The 20,229-nt window shown below is 60.2% G+C and overlaps 1 protein-coding gene across 1 annotated transcript in view; it reads right to left on the bottom strand.

Annotated features, from left to right (window-relative positions):
* Window positions 1-3,861: 3,861 nt before the first annotated feature.
* The window catches only part of HMCN2 (hemicentin 2), a 148,045-nt gene continuing 131,677 nt past the window's right edge, over window positions 3,862-20,229 (bottom strand). Inside the window, exons 86-98 of the mRNA XM_039229423.1 lie at window positions 17,726-17,995; window positions 14,049-14,198; window positions 12,510-12,647; window positions 12,284-12,405; window positions 11,368-11,605; window positions 10,289-10,351; window positions 10,082-10,204; window positions 9,293-9,427; window positions 8,118-8,246; window positions 7,294-7,614; window positions 6,579-6,698; window positions 5,620-5,746; window positions 3,862-4,659 (exon numbers count right to left, since the gene is read on the bottom strand). Of these exons, the coding sequence (XP_039085354.1) occupies window positions 4,314-4,659; window positions 5,620-5,746; window positions 6,579-6,698; window positions 7,294-7,614; window positions 8,118-8,246; window positions 9,293-9,427; window positions 10,082-10,204; window positions 10,289-10,351; window positions 11,368-11,605; window positions 12,284-12,405; window positions 12,510-12,647; window positions 14,049-14,198; window positions 17,726-17,995 (2,282 nt within the window). The 3' untranslated portion in view covers window positions 3,862-4,313. The remainder of the gene's footprint in view (window positions 4,660-5,619; window positions 5,747-6,578; window positions 6,699-7,293; window positions 7,615-8,117; window positions 8,247-9,292; window positions 9,428-10,081; window positions 10,205-10,288; window positions 10,352-11,367; window positions 11,606-12,283; window positions 12,406-12,509; window positions 12,648-14,048; window positions 14,199-17,725; window positions 17,996-20,229) is intronic.

Consider the following 20,229-nt stretch of genomic DNA (forward strand, 5'->3'; position numbering starts at 1 on the left):
GAGAGAGGGAGTCACAGACTCTGAAACAGCCTCCAGGCTCTGAGCTGGCAGTCAGCACAGAGCCCGATGCGGGGCTCGAACCCACGAACTGCGAGATCATGACCTGAGCGAAAGTCGGACGCTTAACCGACTGAGCCCCCCAGGCACCCCAAGAGCAGAGTTCTTAAAACCTCTGAACAGGTCAGATCCTTCTTCAACCCTCTGGTGGCTCATTCCCCTCATATCAGTTCCCACTCGTTTTAGCAACAGTAGTTGAAGGCTTTCTTTTCTCCGTTGATTTACGTTGGCACAATTTTGAAAATTAATCGACCACGTAAGTGTGAATAGGTTCAGGACTTCCTCTTCTGTTCCACTGATCTATTAATTTATTCTTCTGCCAATACTATACCATCTTGATTACTGCGGCTTTACAGTAAGCCTGGAAGTCCGATAAGGTGTTTCTTCCAATTTTGTTCTGTTTCGAAATCGTTGTGGCTGCTCCTGGTCCTTTGCATTTCCATATAAATAGTGGAAACAGATTGCCAGTTTCTATAAAAAGCCTGCTGGGATTTTGACTGGGGATTGCAATAAATCTATATATCAGCTCGGGGTGGGGGGGATGGATATCTTAACAATATTGAATTTTTCAATCTACGATCATGATATACCTCTCCAGTTATTTATATCTTCTTACATTTTCCAGCACTTAAAAAGACTGCAGACTGTTTATTGAAAAGTGTTAGTTGGGGCACCTGGGGGGCTCAGTCAGTAGAGCCTCCAGTTTCGGCTCAGGTGATGATTTCACAGTTCATGAGTTCGAGCCCCGCGTTGGGCTCTGTGCTGACAGCTTGGAGCCTGGAGCCTGCTTCCGATTCTGTGTCTCCCTCTCTGCCCCTCCCCCTGCTTTCATTCTCTCTCAAAAATAAACTAACCTTAAAAAAGAAAGAAAGAAAGAAAAGCATTAGTTGCTATTTACGTGAACAATGAGGAAGAAACTCTGCCAATCTATGGGAGGTTACATCTTGAGATGCTCTTCATTTGTGATGGATTCAATTTTTGTTTTAAACCACAAGTGAATCTCTAAGGTAGTATTGAAATACATGCCTTGAGTGCCACAAAATGGCTTCTTTTGTTTTAAGCATTTATTCATTTTTGAGAGACAGAGAAAGACAGAGCGTAAGTGGGGGAGGGACAGAGAGAGAGAGGAAGAGAGAGGGAGACACAGAATCTGAAACAGGCTCCAGGCTCTGAGCTGTCAGCACAGAGCCCGACGCGGGGCTCGAACCCACGAACCGTGAGATCGTGACCTGAGCGAAGTCGGACGCTTCACCGACCGAGCCACCCAGGTGCCCCCAGTGGGGCTTTTCAAAGAGTCGGCTCCATTGCGACCACTTGTCTGAACGTAGATACAGCCCGTGTGCTAAGCAAGGGGCGCACCCCCCCCCCCCGGCTTCCGTCTCCCCTCTGCCGCTCAAGGGCTCTGCACCTGCCAATCACAGAGGGGCCTGGGAAGGTGGAGACCGCAAGCACCTCACCCCACAGCTGTCCCATGGTTGGCACCAGATGCCACTTCGCTGCTGCCCAGCTGGGCACTGGCTCCAGAAACGAGAGTGTCCTCTAGGCCGGCCCCCCAGGCTGCCAGTCCCCGCCCGGAGGGAACAGAGTCTGTTTGTTGGGTTCTTGGAAAGACTGCAACAGGGAGATTAATGAGTGACCTGCAGGGCTGTTTACCACCATTGACGGACGGGGACAGCCTCGGCCGGAGGTCAGGTGGTGCTGGGGGGGCTGGACGGGGGGTGGGGGGGGCCTGGACGGGGCCACGGACGGGAGGTGGCCGACAGCTAGGAAAGCTGAAGTGGAAAACACTCCCTTGAAGCTGGCTTCTCCTCTACTCGGGGACGTCCCCGTGGATACCGGTGGCTTCTCCTCTACTCGGGGACGTCCCCGTGGATACCGGTGGAGGCGGGTGGAGCGGGGGAGCCACAGGGCTGGGAGTCACAGCCCGGATTCCAGGCCAAGTGCACTACTGGCTCCCTGCAGGACTTTGAGCAATCTTTGAGCAATCACTCCTTTCCACCGGCCTCACATGGCACTTTAGAAGGTGGGGCAGGAAGGAGGCGGGACTGAACTCCCCTGGTGGCTCCTCACATCTTGAACCGTTCCCGGCCCTTCCTCTTCATCCGGCTCCTGGTCCAGCTCTCTTTTCTTGGGGCTTGGAGACAGGGGAGCCTGTCTCCCGGGATCTGGAGTCAGAGGGCCTGGGTTGAGTTCTCCTTCGCTCCAGGCTGTGTGAGCCTGGGCTAGTGGCTCGCCTGCTCTGAGCCCCCGTTCCTTCATCTTTGAAATGGGCATACTCTTTCTTGCCTCTGGATTTCCTGAGTGAAAACCCGGGTCCATAAGGCACCAGACGTTCAACAGATGGTTTGCAAACCTGAAGGGCCAGGGGGACACTGGGAAGCAGCAGGCAGGAGACAGCGGGGTTGAAAGAGGAGTCGGCACCCCCTCTCCGCGGGTCTCACGTCCGCAGTACCTCACCCTGGGGCTGACCTTTTCGTGGGCTCCATAAAAAATTAACAGCCCAGCGAAAGGCAGGGCTCAAGTTGTGACCTCTGGCCCCTGGGGCTGCACAGAGGGGCGTTTCTCCCAAGGAAGGTCCTCACAGGTGGGCGCTGGACAGATGGGGGTGGGGGCGTGGAGGACCCTGCCCCCTCGAATTTCTCCTCCACTCGGCCTGATCGTCCACCATTAGCGACTTCCTGTGGCTTCAGTCAGGGGTGGCGGACGACAGTCCCCCCCAGTGTTTGTGAAGCCTGCAAGCTCAGAGTGGAGTTTTGCATTCGTAAATGGCTGGGGGGAAAAATCGAGAGTATTTCATGACATGTGAAAATTGTATGAACTCCAAACGTCGGTGTCCAGTCATAGTTCATTGGAACACAGCCACGCTCATTCATGCTTGGGGAGTGGTTTCCACAGCAACGAGGCTGCGCAAAGCCAAGGGCATTCCCTTATCCGGCCCTTTACAGAAGAAGCGTGCAGACCCCTGGCTTAAAGGAGAACTAAATAGCTTTGAACGAGGAAGTGCCTTCGGGAGATTCAGGTGGGGCTGTCCGGTGGGAATCCGGAGGGCCAGTCTCACCAGTAACCAGTCACCTACCCAGCTAGTGGCTGCGTCATGCCCCCTCTCCGAGCCTCCTTTTCCCCATCTGTATAATGGACACAGCCATTTCCTGTTTAATGCAGCATTGCCGGGAGTCTCTGCTTAGAGTCTGATTGTCATTCACCCTTTAGTGAGAAATAACTCCGACAGCTTTCCTCCTCACCCAGCTGAGAATGAGGACGCAAAGGCGGAGGTGAGGTGTCACACTGAGCCAGGGAAACAGGGCGGAAGGGACTCTCCTCTTCAAAACCATGTGCAATAGAGCCTCTTTCTGCCAGAGGCTGTGGCCAAGGGCAGCGGGCAGCAGGGTGGTGGCTGAGGCAGGGTCAGGGTGTGGGAAGAGAAGCAGGACGCCGGGCTCTGGGGGGGAGGGGTCCCTGGAGACTCAGACCTTCCTGGGCACTTCCCGGGCACTGGAGACGAGCCCTTACGGACGCAGATGCTCTCATGCTGTCCCTTCCCCGCTCATTCCGTCAAAGCCAAAGTCCCTGCGATGGCCCAGGGGCCCCAGGGATCTGACCCAACATGCTTACCTTTCAGATAGCATCTCCCTCCTCCTCCCCCCAACCCGCGGAGCCTCTAGCCTCTCCCACCTTCTTGCGCCACCTGCACCAGGAAGCACTTTCCAGCCTGAGGCCCAGGGCTGCTGGCCGGGAAAGGTGGTAGCCTCCCTTCCGGCCAAAACCCGTAGTGCCCAAAGCAAAATCACCAACGAAGAAACGGAGTTGGTTAGAAGGAAATGTTTTTATATCACACGCACACACAGGGGGTTCAGGATGACAGCGCTGTGGGCTGAGGACAGTTGCTGCTGCCCTCCCCCTAGGGGTCTGTCCCTCCCCTGGGGCCTCCTGGTGTGCTGTGTCCCAGCCCACGTATCCCTGTAGACTGGGGCACACCTGGCTTGGTCAGACAGCGGGCTTCACCACCTAAGGATCTTGAGCTCCACCTCCGCGGGGGTGGGGGGAGATCGGGGTCCTTGATGTCCTGGGGTCAAGGCTGCGCGCAGGACCTTGTTTGCCGAAGGGCTCAATGACGCACAAGGGTGGAGGGCGGTCTGCTTGCCACAGCAGGTGGTGAGGGCAAGGGCCACCCTGGCGGTGGGGGCTGGGCCGGCTTCTCCCTGTCCCCCGTCCCTGGAGGTCAGTGGCCCCAAAGCCGCGGCCTTTGACCACTCCCCTCAGTAGGGATAGGGGGACACGGCGATGAGCAGGACGAAGAGGCTCTGGTGGCGCGGCGCGGAGGCGCGCACGGTGAGCCGATAGAGGCCGGCGCGGGTGAGCGCGCGGCGGGTGTAGACGGCGCCGTGGCCGGCGCGCAGCGCGCGCAGGGCGAAGGGGCTGCGCGGGTCTGGCTCGAGCACGCTGAGCTCCGTGCGGTTGGCGGGGACGCCGGCCTCGGAGAAGGCGGCGAGGCGGGCCACGTCGTGGTGGGCGCGCACGCCCAGGGGCAGCGGCAGCAGCTTGTACTGCAGCATGGAGGGGCCGCCGGCGCTGCAGTCCTGCGAGCAGCGTCGGAAGCACGTCCTGCGGGCGGGACAGACAGATGGACTCCGGGTGCCGTCAGAGGGGACCTCAGCCCCAAGCCCCGCGATTCTCCCGTGCGCTGCCTGTCCCCTTGCCACCAGTGGCTTCTCTACAAGCACCACCAGCCCACTTTAGAGATGAGCAGACTGAGGCCGAAAGAAGCCTTCCCATGCGAGTGGGTGCCATAATCCCATAGGACTTCCAGGCCCACGCCCCGGGGCTGTGGGGTGGGCACAGGGCTGCGATAGTTTGGGGCCCTTCAGGCCTGCCTGGAACCCCGGGACTGAAGTCATCTGCTCTGGATTTGCAAACCGGGGGGTGGGGGTAGGCGGGACTCAAAGACACTTGCTCAGCCTCGCCCAGAGCATCGGTGCCCCCACCTCTGCCCCCAGCATAGTCTTCCCGATCATAGTAGAGTCAGCAGGGCCAGTCACCTTCCCTGACTGCTGCGGCTACAGCCTGTGTCCACCAAGGTCCCCAAGTCTGCGCATCTTTCCGAGTATCTGCAGCCAGTGTGACGCCCTGAATGTGTTTTGTGTTTGCTCACCGTGTGTGTCTGAGTCCTGGGGTTTTGTGGGGGTTTCTGGGTGGCACACGTGTGCGTGTCCCTGTGTCTAGGGTTTTATGGACACAGTCATGTGTTCCCATAGGTCCCACGTGTTTGTCTCGAATTCTGTCCCCGCCCCCAGTACCCCGCTCCAGCCACAGCGTCCCGGCGGTAAATGCAGGCGTTCGGCTTAGCTTGCGCCCATGTGGCTGCAGGAAGGTACACCGCCCTGCGGGCACAGACCTCACTCAGGAGTTCTGGTGGGGGTGACCCCCTGGCCCCTAGGAGGGCCCCTGCCCGAGACAGGGCCTTTCTGGGGGGAGGGTCTAGCCGTCCAGGAGCCAAAACGTAAGCACCCACTACTCCTGGCAGACAACGTGCCCCAACTTGCCCCCAGCCAACCCGGCCCTTACCCTGGGCTGGAGCCCTGCCGGTAGGTGGCCGGACACGGCGTGTCCACGCACTGGTAGCTGCCGCGGGTGTTAAAGCACATCTGGCTGGGCCCACACTCGATGTCGTTCTCCTCGCACTCATTGATGTCTGGGTGGGGGAGGTTGGCGAGGAGATGGGGAATGAAAGCATGGAGTCAAGTGGAATGGCCCAGGGCGGGAGCCGGAGACGGCATGGGAAGGGGGGGTAAGGAGAGAAATGTCTTCCCGGGAGCAGTGAGGTGGGCAGCCCCTCTCCCCTTGAACCCAGCCAATCTCCCCATCTCCCTAGGAGGGCACCCTGGGGACCTCCTGAGCCTAGAGCTGGGTTGCACAGCCTGGAAGAGATGAGGGCTGCCCTCGGACCCAGAGTGAAGGGTCCTTGACCCTCGTCTGCCCCAGGGGAAGCCCCACCCTTCTCAGAGGACATTCACAGACCCTCGTGGCAGAAGGTGAGGGACGGAGGCTGGCAAGGTAGGCTGTAGGCCGATTCCCACTCCAGGGGAGTGGGGAGGAGGAGCGGGCTGGCTCCCGCCCCAGCACATTCAGAAGAGTGCCTTGGCTTGGGAGTCAGGGGACCGCAGTGCCGCCCCCAGCAGCTGCTGCCTTGCCCATTGCTGGCTCTGTGCCCACCCTCCTCCTATCTCATCCAGCCATTTAGGGGAGGGCTGTGTTAGCCCCGGTTCACCGAGGCTCAGAGAGGTGAAGTGAGTTGTCCGGGGACACACAGCGGAGCTGGGATGGACCCCCCAGGGCTGCTCTGGGAGCCTGCCCATGCACTGCCTCTGGTTCCGGCTTGGGGTGAGGGCTCCAGCCTGGCTGTGGGCCTCCGGGGCGCTCTGAGTGGGCTCCCTGCCCCGCCCTCCTGCAGGGAGCCACCCCTTCCCATGCAGCCGTGTCCTGGCCCCTCCCGCACTGAGAGGGGGAGGGGCTGTGCGGCTCACCCTGGCAGTTTCTCCCGCTGGGGAGGAGGCGGTAGCCCTCGGGGCAGAGGCACCGGTAGCTGCCCTCGGTGTTCAGGCAGGCGTGTTGGCAAGAGTTCCTCACCCGGCACTCGTCTAGGTCTGCCCCGGGCACAGGAGGGGGTGGGGCCAGAGGCACACCCACTGAGTCACAGCCGCCCAGGGCGCCAGGCTCAGCGGATGTCCCTGGCTCAGGCGGCCCACGCCTTCTCTCCACCCTGCCCGCCCGTGTTCGCCCGGGGGGGGGGGGGGGGGGGGGGGGCCTGGTGGGCAGGCAGTTTCCACAGCAGACCCTTCTGCCCGGGCAGGAGCGCTGAAGGATGTCTGGCCTCAACATCACCTCCCCTTCACCTGCGCAGCCCCCTCCCCCCTCCCCCTCCCAGTCTCTGTTCAGGCTCTCAGGTCAACTTGGGAAGCTCCTGAAAATCTCCCTTCCTGACTCCTTCACCTCTATGCGCCAAAAGGAGCGATTCTCAAAAGCGGGTTCCGGGGAACACCTGCCGAAGAGGTAGACCCTCTCTCCGGGCCAAGTGTCCTCAAGTCAAATGGTTGGGAAAGTACTCCACCCGCCCCCTTCTTGGAAGCCCCTCGCCCATCAGGACAGCCAGGGGTGGGGCGCCCACACGCCCGGCCAGGGAGCAGGCTAGAACGCCGCAGGGGGCGCGTCCCCAGGGGGGTGGCTGGGGCTCGGCCTCACCTGTGCAGACGCCATTCTGCCGGATGAAGCCAGCAGGGCACCAGGCCCGGCCCAGACTGCTCAGGGCCCCGGGGCCCGGCTGGAGGGCGACCCAGGCCTGGTAAGAGCCCCTGGGGTTCGGGATACGAGGCCGCAGCCAGGGCGCTAAGGGGCCCCGGTGGCCGACGGTGGTCACGTTTTGTTCCCTGTGCTGGAGCGGGGTGCAGGTCTTGCCGTCCTGGAGGAGGGTCTGGCCCGGCGGGCACAGGCAGCGGTAGCCACCTTGGAGGTTCTGGCACTGGTGGGCACAGGTCCGGGGGAGCTGCAGGCACTCGTTGATATCTGGAAAGGAACAGACTGGGCAGGGCGCCAAGGGCACTCGGGGCTCGCTGCGGCCACTCCGCCGTCTCTCCTGGCCTCCTGCCTTCGCCGGGACCCAGGCGCCTGCCCCCACTGCGTGCAGGCCTGCCCGCAAGCCTTGCCCCTCCTCGACCACCTCCAGCCTCTGCAGCTCGGAGAGGCCCCGGCCTCCCCTGGCAGCTCTGAGCCTCGTCCCAGACTCCCCCGTACCCCAGCATCCTGGTGAGTGCCACTCTCCCAGCTAAGCCTCTCTGAGACCCACCCACCTCTCTCCTCCTCATCCTCCCGGGCTCCCAGGGAAGGTTCCGGTGCCAGACAGCAGCCGAGCACAGACCCGGGCATGGGGTGGGCACACAGCCAGTGCCAGCTGCCGCTCTGGCTTTTCACAAAACTCAACGACACCTTGTGTTAAGCACTCCCTGCTCGTGGGGCACAGCCAGGGGGTGCTGAGCGGGGCTCCAACAAGGGGCTGGGTGTCCCCGTACCTAGGCAGGGCAGCCCGGGGCCCTGGAGCCGGTACCCTCGGGGGCAGCTGCAGTGGTGGCCGCCTGGGCTGTTCTCACAGATCTGGTTGTAGCGACACTCGTCCGACCGCTCCCGGCACTCGTCTACATCTGGGGAGGCAGGCGTGTGGACAGAGGTGGGGCTGAGGCCCTCCCCCTGCCCCCGACAGACACAGCGTGCCTCTGCACATCGGGGCCTCACCACCGTCCCCTTCTTCAACCCCAGTGCCCCCAGGCGGAAGGCCAGTGTCTGCACCCCTCTCTCCCAATCATACCCACTCTGGAGGGTAAGAAGGTTCTGGATCCAAAAGGAAGAAGGGGCTTAAAAGGTGGGCTTTGGAGGCAGACTCCCCGGTTTGGGCTGAGCTTTCTCTTAGTCCTTGAGCAAGTAATTCTCCCTGTCTTGGCCTCAGTTTCCTCATCTGTGCAGAGGGGTCAGGTCGAGACCTCTTCATGGGGCCGTGGGGAGAACACTGGATCATGGGCGTGAGGGGTGTAGGGGCCTGATTCCAGGAAGGAGCTCCAGGGACCGGTAAGGAGGGAGGCAGCGAGGGCAGAGGGAGGCAGGAGGCAGAGGAGCCGTCTAGGCGGACAGGGCGTCCCCTGAGGCCACGGACACGGGGTGACCTCCTCTTCTGAGCTCCGGTTCCGCCACACTTGGCCCCTTCACTATGCCCGAGGAGCTAGAGGACCGGCGGGACCCGGGGGGGGGTGTCACCCATCCAGGGGCAGCACCTGAGTTCATCTCAAAGGCTTGACTGCAGCCGATTCACATCAGCTGCTAGGGAAACTGTCGAGGATTCCGAGGCTGCGTTTGGACCGGGCCGCGATCCGCGAGGGGAAACCGGGGAAGCGACGGCAGACACCGCGCTGTTTGCCATCCCCCGACCCGGTCCCCCTCCGCGAGCTGAGAAACCCGAGGTCTGGACAGGAACTGACACTTGTCCCACGCTCCTCAAATCGCCAGCAGCCGGGCCGGGCCAGGCCTCAGACCCCTTGAGCCCAGCTCAGGCTTTCTCCCCGGCCTCTCTGTTCCTTCTGCCCAGAGGCTTCTGCTTCGCCTGAAGGCCCACAGCCCCCGTGGCGCACAGCACCCCCTTCGCTGAACCCAGGTGACCCCTGGAGCACGGACGGCCCCCCCGTCACGCCCCTGTCACCTTCACAGCCAGCCCCGTGAGCGGCCACCCGGAAGCCAGGTCTGCAGTCGGGGAGGCAGTGGTATGACCCGAAGAGGTTCACGCAGCGCTGTCCCTGCCGGCAAAGGTCAGCACCCCATGCGCATTCATCCACATCTGGCGGGGCGGGCGGGGACAGGGGGCTGCGTGAACGCGTGGCCCCGGGCCGTCTTCCTCGTCACCCTGACCCCGGCCAACCGAACTACACAGGCTTCATCCCCAGGCCCAGGAGCCCCCGGCAGGGAGGTCCCTTCTTCTGTCGGCCCCGGAGGCCTCGGCCCGGGGCATCAGATAGGAGGCTGCCGACCGCGCCCCTCGGGCACCCGGCTCAAAGCCGGCTGGGGACTTGGTGGTGCCGGGCGTCCCTGGTCGAGGTGGAGGGGTGCGATGGGGAGGGTCAGCACCTGGACAGCGTCCTACGGTCAGATTTGTAGTCCGGAGGCTTAGTTAAGCGGACAAGCAGAGCAGATGGGTGCCTGCTCCCCCGTGGGCCAGAAATGACTGCTGTGTTGGGAAGGCGCCTGAGGCCGTGTCCGGACGCATGCGCACGTGGTGGGCACGCGTCTGTCTTGGCGGATCCCTCGCACCCCCAGTGCTTGAGCCTCTCCCATCTGCAGCCCTCCCAGCAGGAAGTTCCCAGCGGAAGCAGGGCGTTGCCACCCCCAGGCTGGCCTCCACGGCCCTCCGGAACAGGCCGGGTCCTGGCTCTGGAGCGCCCCGCGCACAGCCAGGCCAACTCGGAGGGGAGCCTGCGCGCCCCGGCTCACGCACCTCTGCAGTCCCCGTCGTCCCTGGCCAGGGCAAAGCCGGGCGGACAGGAGCAGGAGAAGCGGCCGGGTGCGTTGTGGCAGGTGTGAGAACAGGGGCTGAGGCCGTCCGAACATTCGTCCCTGTCTGGGAAGAGGGGGTGGGCAGAGATCTGGGGGTCCGCGCCCCCATGCCCCCCTCGGCCGTGCCAGGGGAGGGGAGGGCGCTCACCCACACAAAACTCTCCCTGCGTGTCCAGCTCGAAGCCCTCGGGGCAGCCGGCTTCATTCTCTTCTGCGAGGCAAAGGGGATGGGTCCTGAGCACACAAGGGCGCTGTACCCGAGGCGTCCAGGGACAGACGTGGCCAAATGTGGGCCCTCCTGCCGGGCTGGCCAGGCCGACGTCCCCTCAGGCCTGAGCCAGGCCAGCGCCCAGATCGGCAAGCCCGTTCCCGGCTCGGGCCTGGTGGGGGCGTTGGCTGTGGCTCGTGCCACACGAGCGGGCTAGACCGGAAGCTGGCGGACACCAGGGAAATCGGGAAGCAAAAAGAACACGGTGCCCACGCGCGCGAGGAGAACTCCCGAGAACCCCGAGGAGTGGGCATGGCCCCTGGCTGCGCGAGGGTGGGGGGTGTGCAGAAGGGGCAAGTGAAAGCATCTGATGGGGGCGGACAGCACACTGAGGGGCGGCGGCAGACCACGGTCTGGAGACAGAGAGGCCAGACTACCGAAATCGCTGTAAGGACGGCATGCTTCATAGAGCGATTACAGGGGGCCGGGTGAGGGTTTTAGAGAAAACCCTGCTGTTCCTGATACCCCACAAGGCAGGCGATGTCACGCCCACTTTACAGGTGGGAATACTGAGGCTCTGAGAGGGCCAGGGCAGTGCCCCCAAGGTCCCGCAGCTGGGAAATGGTGTGGCTGGGTTTGAATGAGGGTCAAACTGACCCCAAAGCTATGCTGCTACTGCTGTCCCGTGTTCAGGGTTAAAAGCGAGCTGGGATCTCAAATACTGGCACCAGATCTTTTCCATCCAGTGGTTGAGAATGTATGGCACGGGCACGGGGGCCCCTGGGAGTTCCCGCAGTGGCTCCCAGCTGCCTGGGTGGGGTCTCCGGTGCAGGCACCCTTGAGAAGAGGGGGCATATGGCTGGAGTCTTGAACATCAGCTTGGGGGGTGGACTTGGACCTTCATCAGGGGCCCTGGGAAAAGGCTCTGGTCCGCGATGAGAGGGTGCAGGAGGTGGGGTGGCACATCGGGGGCCCCTGGTGGGCGTCAGGGGAGTGGAGACAGAGGAGGGGGGCCTCACCGGCTTGCAGGGCTGCGGTTAGCTGGAAGTGCAGGGCCTCGGCCTCGGGGTCGAAGGCCGAGCTGATAGCCGAGGCCCGCAGGTGCTGCACCAGCTGGGGCTGGAGGCCCCGGGCCGCATCGTACTGGATGCTGTGGTTGCAGCGCAGGGACGCGGGATGGCTGTCCTGCAGGAAGCGCTGCGTGGAGCCCACGAAGAGCAGGCCGGGCCCCATCTGCACGTATTGCTCCTCAAAGTCCTGGAGTAGGAGGGAGGAGGGGAGGAGGGGCAGAGGGGGGAGGAGGGGCAGAGTGGGGAGAGGAAAAAGGGAGAGGGGGAGGAGGTGTGGAGGCGAAGGAGGGGAAGGGAGAAGGGGGTGGAAGAAGGGGAGGAGGGGAAGGAGGGGGAGGAGGGAGGAGGGGAAGGAGGGGGAGGAGGGAGGAGGGGAAGGAGGGGGAGGAGGGGGAGGAGGGAGGAGGGGAAGGAGGGGAGGGAAGGGAGAAGAAGAGAGGGGAAGAGGGGGGAGGAGGCAGAGGAGGGAGAGGGTATAAAGGGGGAGGAGGGGGGAGGAGGGAGGGGGAGGAGGAGGGAGGGGAGGAGGTGGAGGAGGAGACAGACGAGGGAGAATGTCTGGAATTTCAGCTGCTAGGGGGTAGGGCCTTAGCGCCTCATCAAGGGCGGGGCTGCGGGAGGTGGGGGCCACGCAGGCCTCTCACCTCTTCCTCTAGCGCTGGGGGCCCTTGAGCAGGTGGGTCCCTCTGGTCTATGCAGTGGGGGGGGACACCTGTTCCCGAGAGGCTGGGCCCAGGGCACCTCCCACTGGGCTAAGCGCAGGCCACGCCCCAGCCCACAGCTGGGGCGTCAGGACGGGTGCTTGGGACCGCCCCTCCCATTCTCTCCCCCACCCCCCTCTGCAGGCCTCGGGGCTCGCCCCCACCTGCACTTGAAGGTCCGCATCAGCCAGGCTCTTGGGGACGCCGCCACTGACCACCACGTCCAGGAGCAGGAGGCCATCGGGATCCAGGCCCCTGGCCTCCTGGGCCACCATGAGCCGCTCCCCTGTAATCCATCCCCGCCCAGCCTGGAGTCACCACGGGGGAGAGGCCCTGGGCTCAGGCCTCAGCACCCCCCGGCCCCCACGCCCGGAGGAGACCCCTGCTCGCCTGTGGCAAACTCCACGTGCGACTTCTGCAGGAAGCTGCCGCCCGTCAGAGAGTGGCCATTCAGGGCATCTCCACTCTCTCCAGCCAGGGCCCAGTAGACGGGGGCGATGGTGACCAAGAGCACGCGCATCAGGGGCCCTGGGCGGGGTGTGTGCCGAGACCGAGTTAGGGACCGATCCTGATCCTGAGGGCCGCCCCTCCCCGGCTCAAGGTCCAGCTGTAGCTCCCTACTGCCCCAGGAGGGCTCAGCCCCTTCCCTCCCTGCCCAGGACCAGCCCTGTGGCCTGGGTCAGGAACTGGATCAGAACCTGGGAAACGGTAAAGGCAAATATCAAGTTTGTGGAACTAACAAGATACATTTATATAAAGAAGGGAATGGGGGGGCACTTGGGAGGCTCAGTCAGGTAAGTGTCTAATCTTGATTTCAGCTCAGGTCATGATCTCACGGCTCATGGGTTCGAGCCCCATGTCGGCTCTGTGCTGACGCTCGGAGCCTGCTTGGGATTCTCTCCCTCTTCCTGTCTCTCTGCTCCTCCCCCACCCCCTTGAAATAAATAAACAAGCATTTAAAGAAAAGCAAGCAAAACGAAGGAGGGCATGTAACTTGATATTCAACTCAATTCCACAAATCCCGAGGGTGACTGGTCACCCCTGGAGCCTGGGACATATGTGCTGGACCAAGAAAGTCAACCAGGTCTCCTAACTTGCAGACGCCTTCCGGAAGAGCCTGGGGGAGGAAGGCTGAGGACTTTTGAAAAAAGAGCCAAAAATTTGCTCTGGGCATGGATTCTCAGACCTGCGTGTGGTGCCCAGTCCTCCTCAGTGGGCAGGGGGTCCCTCGGTCCGGGGAAGGGGAAACCCCACTCGCTTGGGATCAGGGATGGCGGAGCTTCTTGGAGAAACCACCGGCTCGGAAAAGAGACGTAGGAGGACCCGTGCCGGGGGCAGCAGAACCTTCGGCTCAGGTCATGATCTCACAGTTTGTGGGTTCAAGCCCCACGTCGGGCTCTGTGCTGACAGCTCGGAGCCTGGAGCCTTCTTCCGGTTCTGTGTCTCCCTCTCTCACTGCCCCTCCCCCACTTGTGCTCTGTCTCTCTCTCAAAAAATAAATAAATGTTAAAAAAAAAAGTGGACATTCCTTGGTTCTCTGGGCCCTCTAGCTAATTTTATTCCCCTCTGCCCACACCCCGTAATCATTACTAGCAATTCCTTCCTCTTCTATCAAGCTCTTACCTTAACATGTGGGGGAAAACCTCACTCAGCAAATCAGCGATTTTGAGAGTCATTATCTGACTGCATTCACAAATCCTGACTATTTCAGACTCTCTGCATCTGATTTTGATTTTGTTCTGTTGGGAGGTAGAGGAGGTGGGGAGGAAGAGGCCCGCACCTCAGTCCACCTGGGCTTAGACTCAGGTCTTAGGGGCGGTCCGATTTCCCTGTAGCACTTGGGCCCCGGGCAAGCCTTGGAACGCAGGCCTTGAGTCCTTCTGGTGCTGGAGGGGCCCGGGCGCAGGGGAGGCTCTGGCCCCCACTCACCCACACTAGCAGGGATGTGGCTGATGCTGCTGCGGATGGTGGCGACCCCGGATCGTGCCTCCTGATGCGCGCTGGTGTTGAGGGTGGCCATGGCAAACTCCTGGCCGTTGATCACCCCGGACATGCTGCCCCAGCTTCCACGGGGCTCCCCTGTGAGGAGGGAAGAGGAAAGTGACTTTGTCCACCTCCACGCCCTCAGGATAAGCCGGCGCCGTCACCCACCTCACGGAACAGGAACTGAGGCTCAGAGAGGTGAAGTGACTCGCTCAAGGCCACACAGCTCGTGGGTGATGGGCTCAATGCCCGGGGGATCCTGGCTCTGAGACACAGGGAGGCTTTTCAGAGGACATCTGCACTGGGAGGGGGCTAGCTTCAAACTGGGGCTCTGTGGTCACCTCCCTGGAAATCTGGACAAGGCAGGCCCCCAAGGCACGCTTGAGTGGGCTCATCTGTAAAGTGAGGAGGTGGACCACAGATGTGCCAAAGCCCTGCTGGGTTCTAGAACGCCAGGAGCTCGTGATGGCGGGGCTGGTGGGCTGGAGGAGCGGGGACGGTGCCAGGAACTGAGCGCCGTTGCCTGAACACCCTCCGTTCCATCCAGGGCCCTGGCGCCAGCCGCTCTGCTGCTGGTTGGGCCGCCGTGGGCCGGATTCCTTAGCAGCACCCGGGCCATCTGCAAGCAGGCGCTCTTCAGGACAGACCAGACGGACGGTGGGAAACACAGAGGGTGCTTCCTCGGGCTAATGGGCCAGCTGTCCCGTGGCACGGATGGCGTCCTGGGGGCTGAGAGACAGAAGCTAGCCTGCCCCTTCGCTCACCAGCTCTCTGGGGAAATTCACAACCAATCACCCATGATCTGTCAAGGAAGTAACATAAAACATTCAACCACCAGGATCCTAAATGGGCAAATCAGGGCTCTGGTTAATTCTGGATTCCAGGAAGCAGTGTCATTTCCTGCAGCCCAGAGCTGGGGGCTGATGAGATTTGATGCCCATCTGGAATGTCTCTCATCAACATCTGTGGCTCTGGGGTTTAGGTGGGGACTGGAACAGGCCATAAACCAAACCTGACCTATTAATAAGGGGAAGAGAAAGATGCTAGGGTACAGATCAGAGGCAGCAAAATGGCCTGGCAGCTTTTGAGGGGGACAGAAATGGGAGGCCAGGAATGACAAGCCACTGTCAAGTTTCTCAGACAAGGGGTGACTTGGCCGCCTCTTGCCTCCCACGAGGCCAGGATCGGGACACCCCGGGCTGATGGGAAACGAGGAAGAGAAGACAGCGTTCATAGTTAGGGAGCCTCAAAACCTCTGAATGCCTCTTATGTAGCAATGCCCCGTTGGAGGGACTCAGCCCATAGAAATATTCAGGCTGGCAGACAAAGGTGTGAACCACAGGGTAGTTTTTGGGGGGCAGCGGACACTGGGAAAAATCGAAACATAAACCCAAGGCTGATACTTATTTAATAAAGCCAATAGTGGGGCACCTGGGTGGCTCAGTCAGTTGGGTGTCAGACTTCGGCTCAGGTCATGATCCCGAGGTTTGTGGGTTCGAGCCCCGTGCCGGGCTGTGTACCGACAGCTCAGAGCCTGCAGCCTGCTTTGGATTCTGTGTCTCCCTCTCTCTGCCCCTCCCCTACTCACGCTCCATCTCTCAAAAATAAATAAACTTAAAAAAACAAAAACAAAAACAAAGCCAGCAACAAAGACGTTAAAGCATCCCATGATAGGAAACCACTGACGAAGATGTAGACTGGGTTTATTGTCACGGGCTGTTGTCCAAACTAGACTAAGTAAAAAAGGTTGTAAGAACAACCTGGAAGTTCAGCCTCATTCATAAAAAGCCTCTAATTACTAAAAAAGTGCATCTCTTTGCATTCAGAGGGAGAGAAATGTAGAGGGATATACCCAAGGCACTGCCTAAACTATTTCTGGTAACTGAATGGAGTGAGAAAATTGATAATTTTTTCTTCATAGATTTTAAATTACCTGGACTTTCTCCGATTAGCGTATAGGAGAATTTAAAAATGGTTGTTTCCATTTAAAAAGTAAGGGCGCTGTTATAAGTTGAAGTGTGTTCCTTAAAAAGATATGTAGGAGGAGCTAAGCGTCTGGCTCTTGATTTCAGCCCAGGTCACAATCTCACAGTTCGTGAATTTGAGCCCCACATCGGGCTCCGTGCTGGCAATGCAGAGCCTGCTTGGGATTCTCTCTCTCCCTCTCTCTCTGCCCCTTCCCTGCCTGTGCTCTTTCTCTCAAAACAAATAAACATAATTTTTTTAAACTTGAAAAAAAAAAAAAAAGATGTGTAGGAGTCCTAATCCCCAGACCTGAGAACGTGACCTTATTTGTACAGAGGTGATCAAATTAACGTCAGGTCATTAGGAAAGGCCCTCACCTAATAACTGGTGTCCTTACGTAAAGGGGAAATTTAGGGACAGGCGTGTACACAGGAGGGGGGCGGCGCCATGTGAACTTATAGGGAGAGATCTGCATGATGCTTTTAGGGGCTAAGGGACACCAAAGGCTGCCAGCAAACCACCAGAAGCCGGGCCCAGGGCCTGGAGCAGATTGTCCATCACAGACCTCGGAGGGAACCAAGCCCACAGAGACCTTGATCTTGGACTTCTGGCCTCCAGAACTGAGAGACGATACACTTCTGCGAGGCCACCCACTCTGCAGTACTTCTCTGTGGCGGCCCTGGGACACCCCCACAGGGGGCCTGTGCGGAGCTCTGTGGTTTGGGGTGTGAGCCCTCAAACAGGAGAGGGTGAGGGTGGGGCCCAGCTTGGAAACACAGGGAGGAGCTGCTTGGACCCGAGGCCGTGCGTGTGGCTGGGCGGCAGAGAGCCCCCGAATTTCTGGAGCCACACGTGGTGGCCTTCTGTCCCCGTCTGCAGGAGGTGAGGTGGCCAGGGGCCAGAGTGGGTCCCGTGGGTGGCCGGTTGCGGGTTTTAGGCAGGTTTGCAAGCAGCCAGGTGTTGAGTCCCAGTTCCGGGGCTGGAGAGGTCCCCGCTGGAGCAGTGGGGAAGTAACGTGGCCTTGTGTGCAGTGACAAACCTGTGATGACTGCCACAGCCGGACACAGAAATACAAAGCTACGGATGTGGCATGTCTGCGACACAGACCCGACTACCTTTTGGAAATAATATTCAGTGACTATCCGTCATGCGGTCTGAGTCATTTTACTGTGGTTTGGCACAAGGGAGAAGGGAGCTGAATGGGGGGGAGGGGCGGGCTGGCAGGTGTCACAATGCGAGAAAGCAGCCTCCGTTACTCCATCTGCCACGGCCTAATTCACAGACTTTTCCCAGCAGCCCCCAAAGTGGGCACCCGGATGGCCTGGTTTATTCTGCCTGCTTCACAGTGACGTGGAATATGCAGAGAAAGGACCCTGTCCGTGCCAATACGAGCGGCAAACACTTAGCATCTCGGAGCCTCAGTTTCTCCAACTGCAAAGGGCAGGGTGGGTAAGGCCTTTCCTCCTGAGGGTGTGATTCTAAGCAAAGGGAAGAGTGGTGGGGTGGGGGAAGAGGGGTGGGAGTGGGGGGTGGCTGGCAGAGCAGAGGGCCATGTCCCCCACCCCAGCCCCGAGTAGGATCCTCCCCCTCCCCCGTCCCGGCCCCGAGCAGCACATCCCGCCTCTATCCGCAAAGCTCTGAGCAGGGACACCCCATACCTCTCACGGCCAGGACGGCTCGGGCCGTGGCGGAGCCCAGGAGGTTGTGAGCGACGCACTCATAGGTGCCCGCGTCCCGGGGCTCCACTTGCTGCAGCCACAGGCCCCCGTCCGGCAGGGTCTGGAGCCGCCCGCCCGGCCGCAAGGGCTGGCCCGCACGCAGCCACTCCACGGTGGGCGCCGGCTCCCCTGAGGCCTGGCACTGCAGGGTCACGTCGTCCCCGGATCTGGCCGTCACGCCCCGGGGCTCCACCCGGAACACCGGCGCACCTGTGGGAAGCCCGGGCAGCTTTTAGGCACCTTTTGCTCTTTTCGTATGTTCAGCCGGTGCTTATTCGTTCAGAGTAGAAAATGTGGGGGTAGGAAGGAGAAAACAGAGTCACAAGGGGGCATCCTATCCGATTACCATTCCGAGTATTCCCTTCCGGACGCCGTCTCCAGGGAACGGGACTGTATTGCTCAGAGCTGCTCCTTCCTTCCGCTTTCACCCCGCAGTAAATCCTAACGACCTCCCCATGCCCTGAGATGCTCGGTTTTAGTGCCTCCTTGGCGTCCCACTGCGTGGGTCGATCACAGGGACGTTGCTAACGATGTCAGATGGGAGACGGGGGCCCCGTCACTGGCTGCGGGTGAGTCTCACCAAGTCTCTCCCCGGCCCTCAGTGTTCTCATCTGGAAGATGGTAATCCCTGTCCGCTTGCTGCCACAGACCCTCCGGAATGGCTGGAAGGTACAGGCGGAGAAGACCCAGCGCCGGTGAGGGCGGGGGTAAGGCAGGTGGCAAGTGGCAGCAACCGTGTGGAAAACCATCGGCCAGGGCACCAGTTTCCCGTGGCTGCTGTCACCAACGGCCACACACGTGGCTCCAAACGGCAGCAGTCTGCTCTCTCACAGCTCTGGAGGCCGGAAGTCCAAGATCAGCTGTTTCACGAGGCTAAGATCAAGGTCAAGGTGCCCTGCTTCCTCCAGAAGCTCTACGGCAGAATCCACTTCTTGCCTCATCCAGCTTCCGGTGGCTTCTAGCGTTCCCTGGCTTGAGGCTGTGTCCCTCCAGGCTCTGCCTCCATCTTCATACCCTCCTCCTCCTCTCCCCCTCCTGCTCTTACCCCCCCTTCTCCTTCCTCCTTATATTAATTACATTATAAATGAACGTTAAAAAGAATCCTTGACAGACTATTCCAACATCTGTTGGTGTCTGTGGATCAGCTCCTGTCGCTCAAGCTGGGATTTTCCTCGTTATTGGGAAGACGAGTGAGTTTCGACTGCATCCTGAACATTTGAAGCATGAAAAGCCCATAGTTCTTATTTAAACCTTCCATCGTAGGGGCGCCTGGGTGGCTCAGGTCATGATCCCACAGTTCACGGGTTCAAGGCCCGCGTCGGGCTCTGTGCTGACAGCTCAGAGCCTGGAGCTGCTTTGGATTCTGTGTGTCCCTCTCTCTCTGCCCCTCCCCCACTCACGCTCTGTCTCTCTCCCTCAAAAACAAACATAAAATTAAATAAATCTTCCCTCCTCTGCTGCGGCCATGAGGCCAGGTGCGGGCAGAAATCCAGCTTCGCTAGTTGGCCTCTGTGGACCCCCGGGAACAGGAGGGAGGCTCTGCTACTGCCGGGCAGGCGTGGGGGTTCGGGGCTAACAGTTGCCTCTGCTGACATCACCCTGGCTGGGGGGGTGGGGGGAGGAGCCAGTCACTCGGCCTCCCTCACTTGAGGCCGCTCTCCCAGGAGGGGTGGAGGGGGGCTCGGGACAGGGGGCAAGGGCGGAAGTGTGGGCCCCCCCGACTTGATGAGGCTGCAGTTTCTGACATGGTGTTCGGCTGGAGCACGGTGGTCATTATCTGAAGCCTCTCTTTTTTTTTCTTATTTTTCAGAGAGAGCGCGTGAGTGGGGGAGGGGCAGAGAGAGAGGGGACAGAGGATCCCAAGTGGTCTCTGTGCTGACAGCAGCGAGTCAGATGCGGAGCCCAAACTCCCAAACCGTGAGATCATGGCCTGAGCCGAAATCAAGAGTCAGACGCTTAACCGATGAACCGCCTGGGCGCCCCCATCTTCATCATTCTGAGGTATACAGCTCAGTAGCGTGGATACATCCACATCACCGCCATCCACCCCCAGGGCCTTTTCGTCTTGCAAAATTGCAACTCCAGGTCCATTCAACCACAGCTCGCTGCTGCACCCACCCCGCTCTGCTTTCCATTTCTATGCATTTGACAACTGAGTTGCCTCACAGAATTGGAATCACAGTGTTTGTCTTTTTGTGACTGCCCTACTTCCCCTGACAACTCTATTCATGTACCAGGTGTCAGACTTTCCTTCTTTTTAAAGGGTGAATAACATTCCAATACACGAATGGGTGAATTTTGCAGTGTATATATTAATAAAGCTGTTTTTTTTTTTAAAGTAATTGCTATGCCCAATATGGGGCTCGAACTCATGATCAAGAGTTGCATGCTCTACTGACTGAGCCAGCCAGGTGTCCCAAGCTGGTTTCTTTTTAAGGCAAAAC

The sequence above is a fragment of the Hyaena hyaena genome, unplaced genomic scaffold, assembly GCF_003009895.1.
Source record: "Hyaena hyaena isolate Hyena2069 unplaced genomic scaffold, ASM300989v1 scaffold_38, whole genome shotgun sequence".
Taxonomy (NCBI): Eukaryota; Metazoa; Chordata; class Mammalia; order Carnivora; family Hyaenidae; genus Hyaena; species Hyaena hyaena.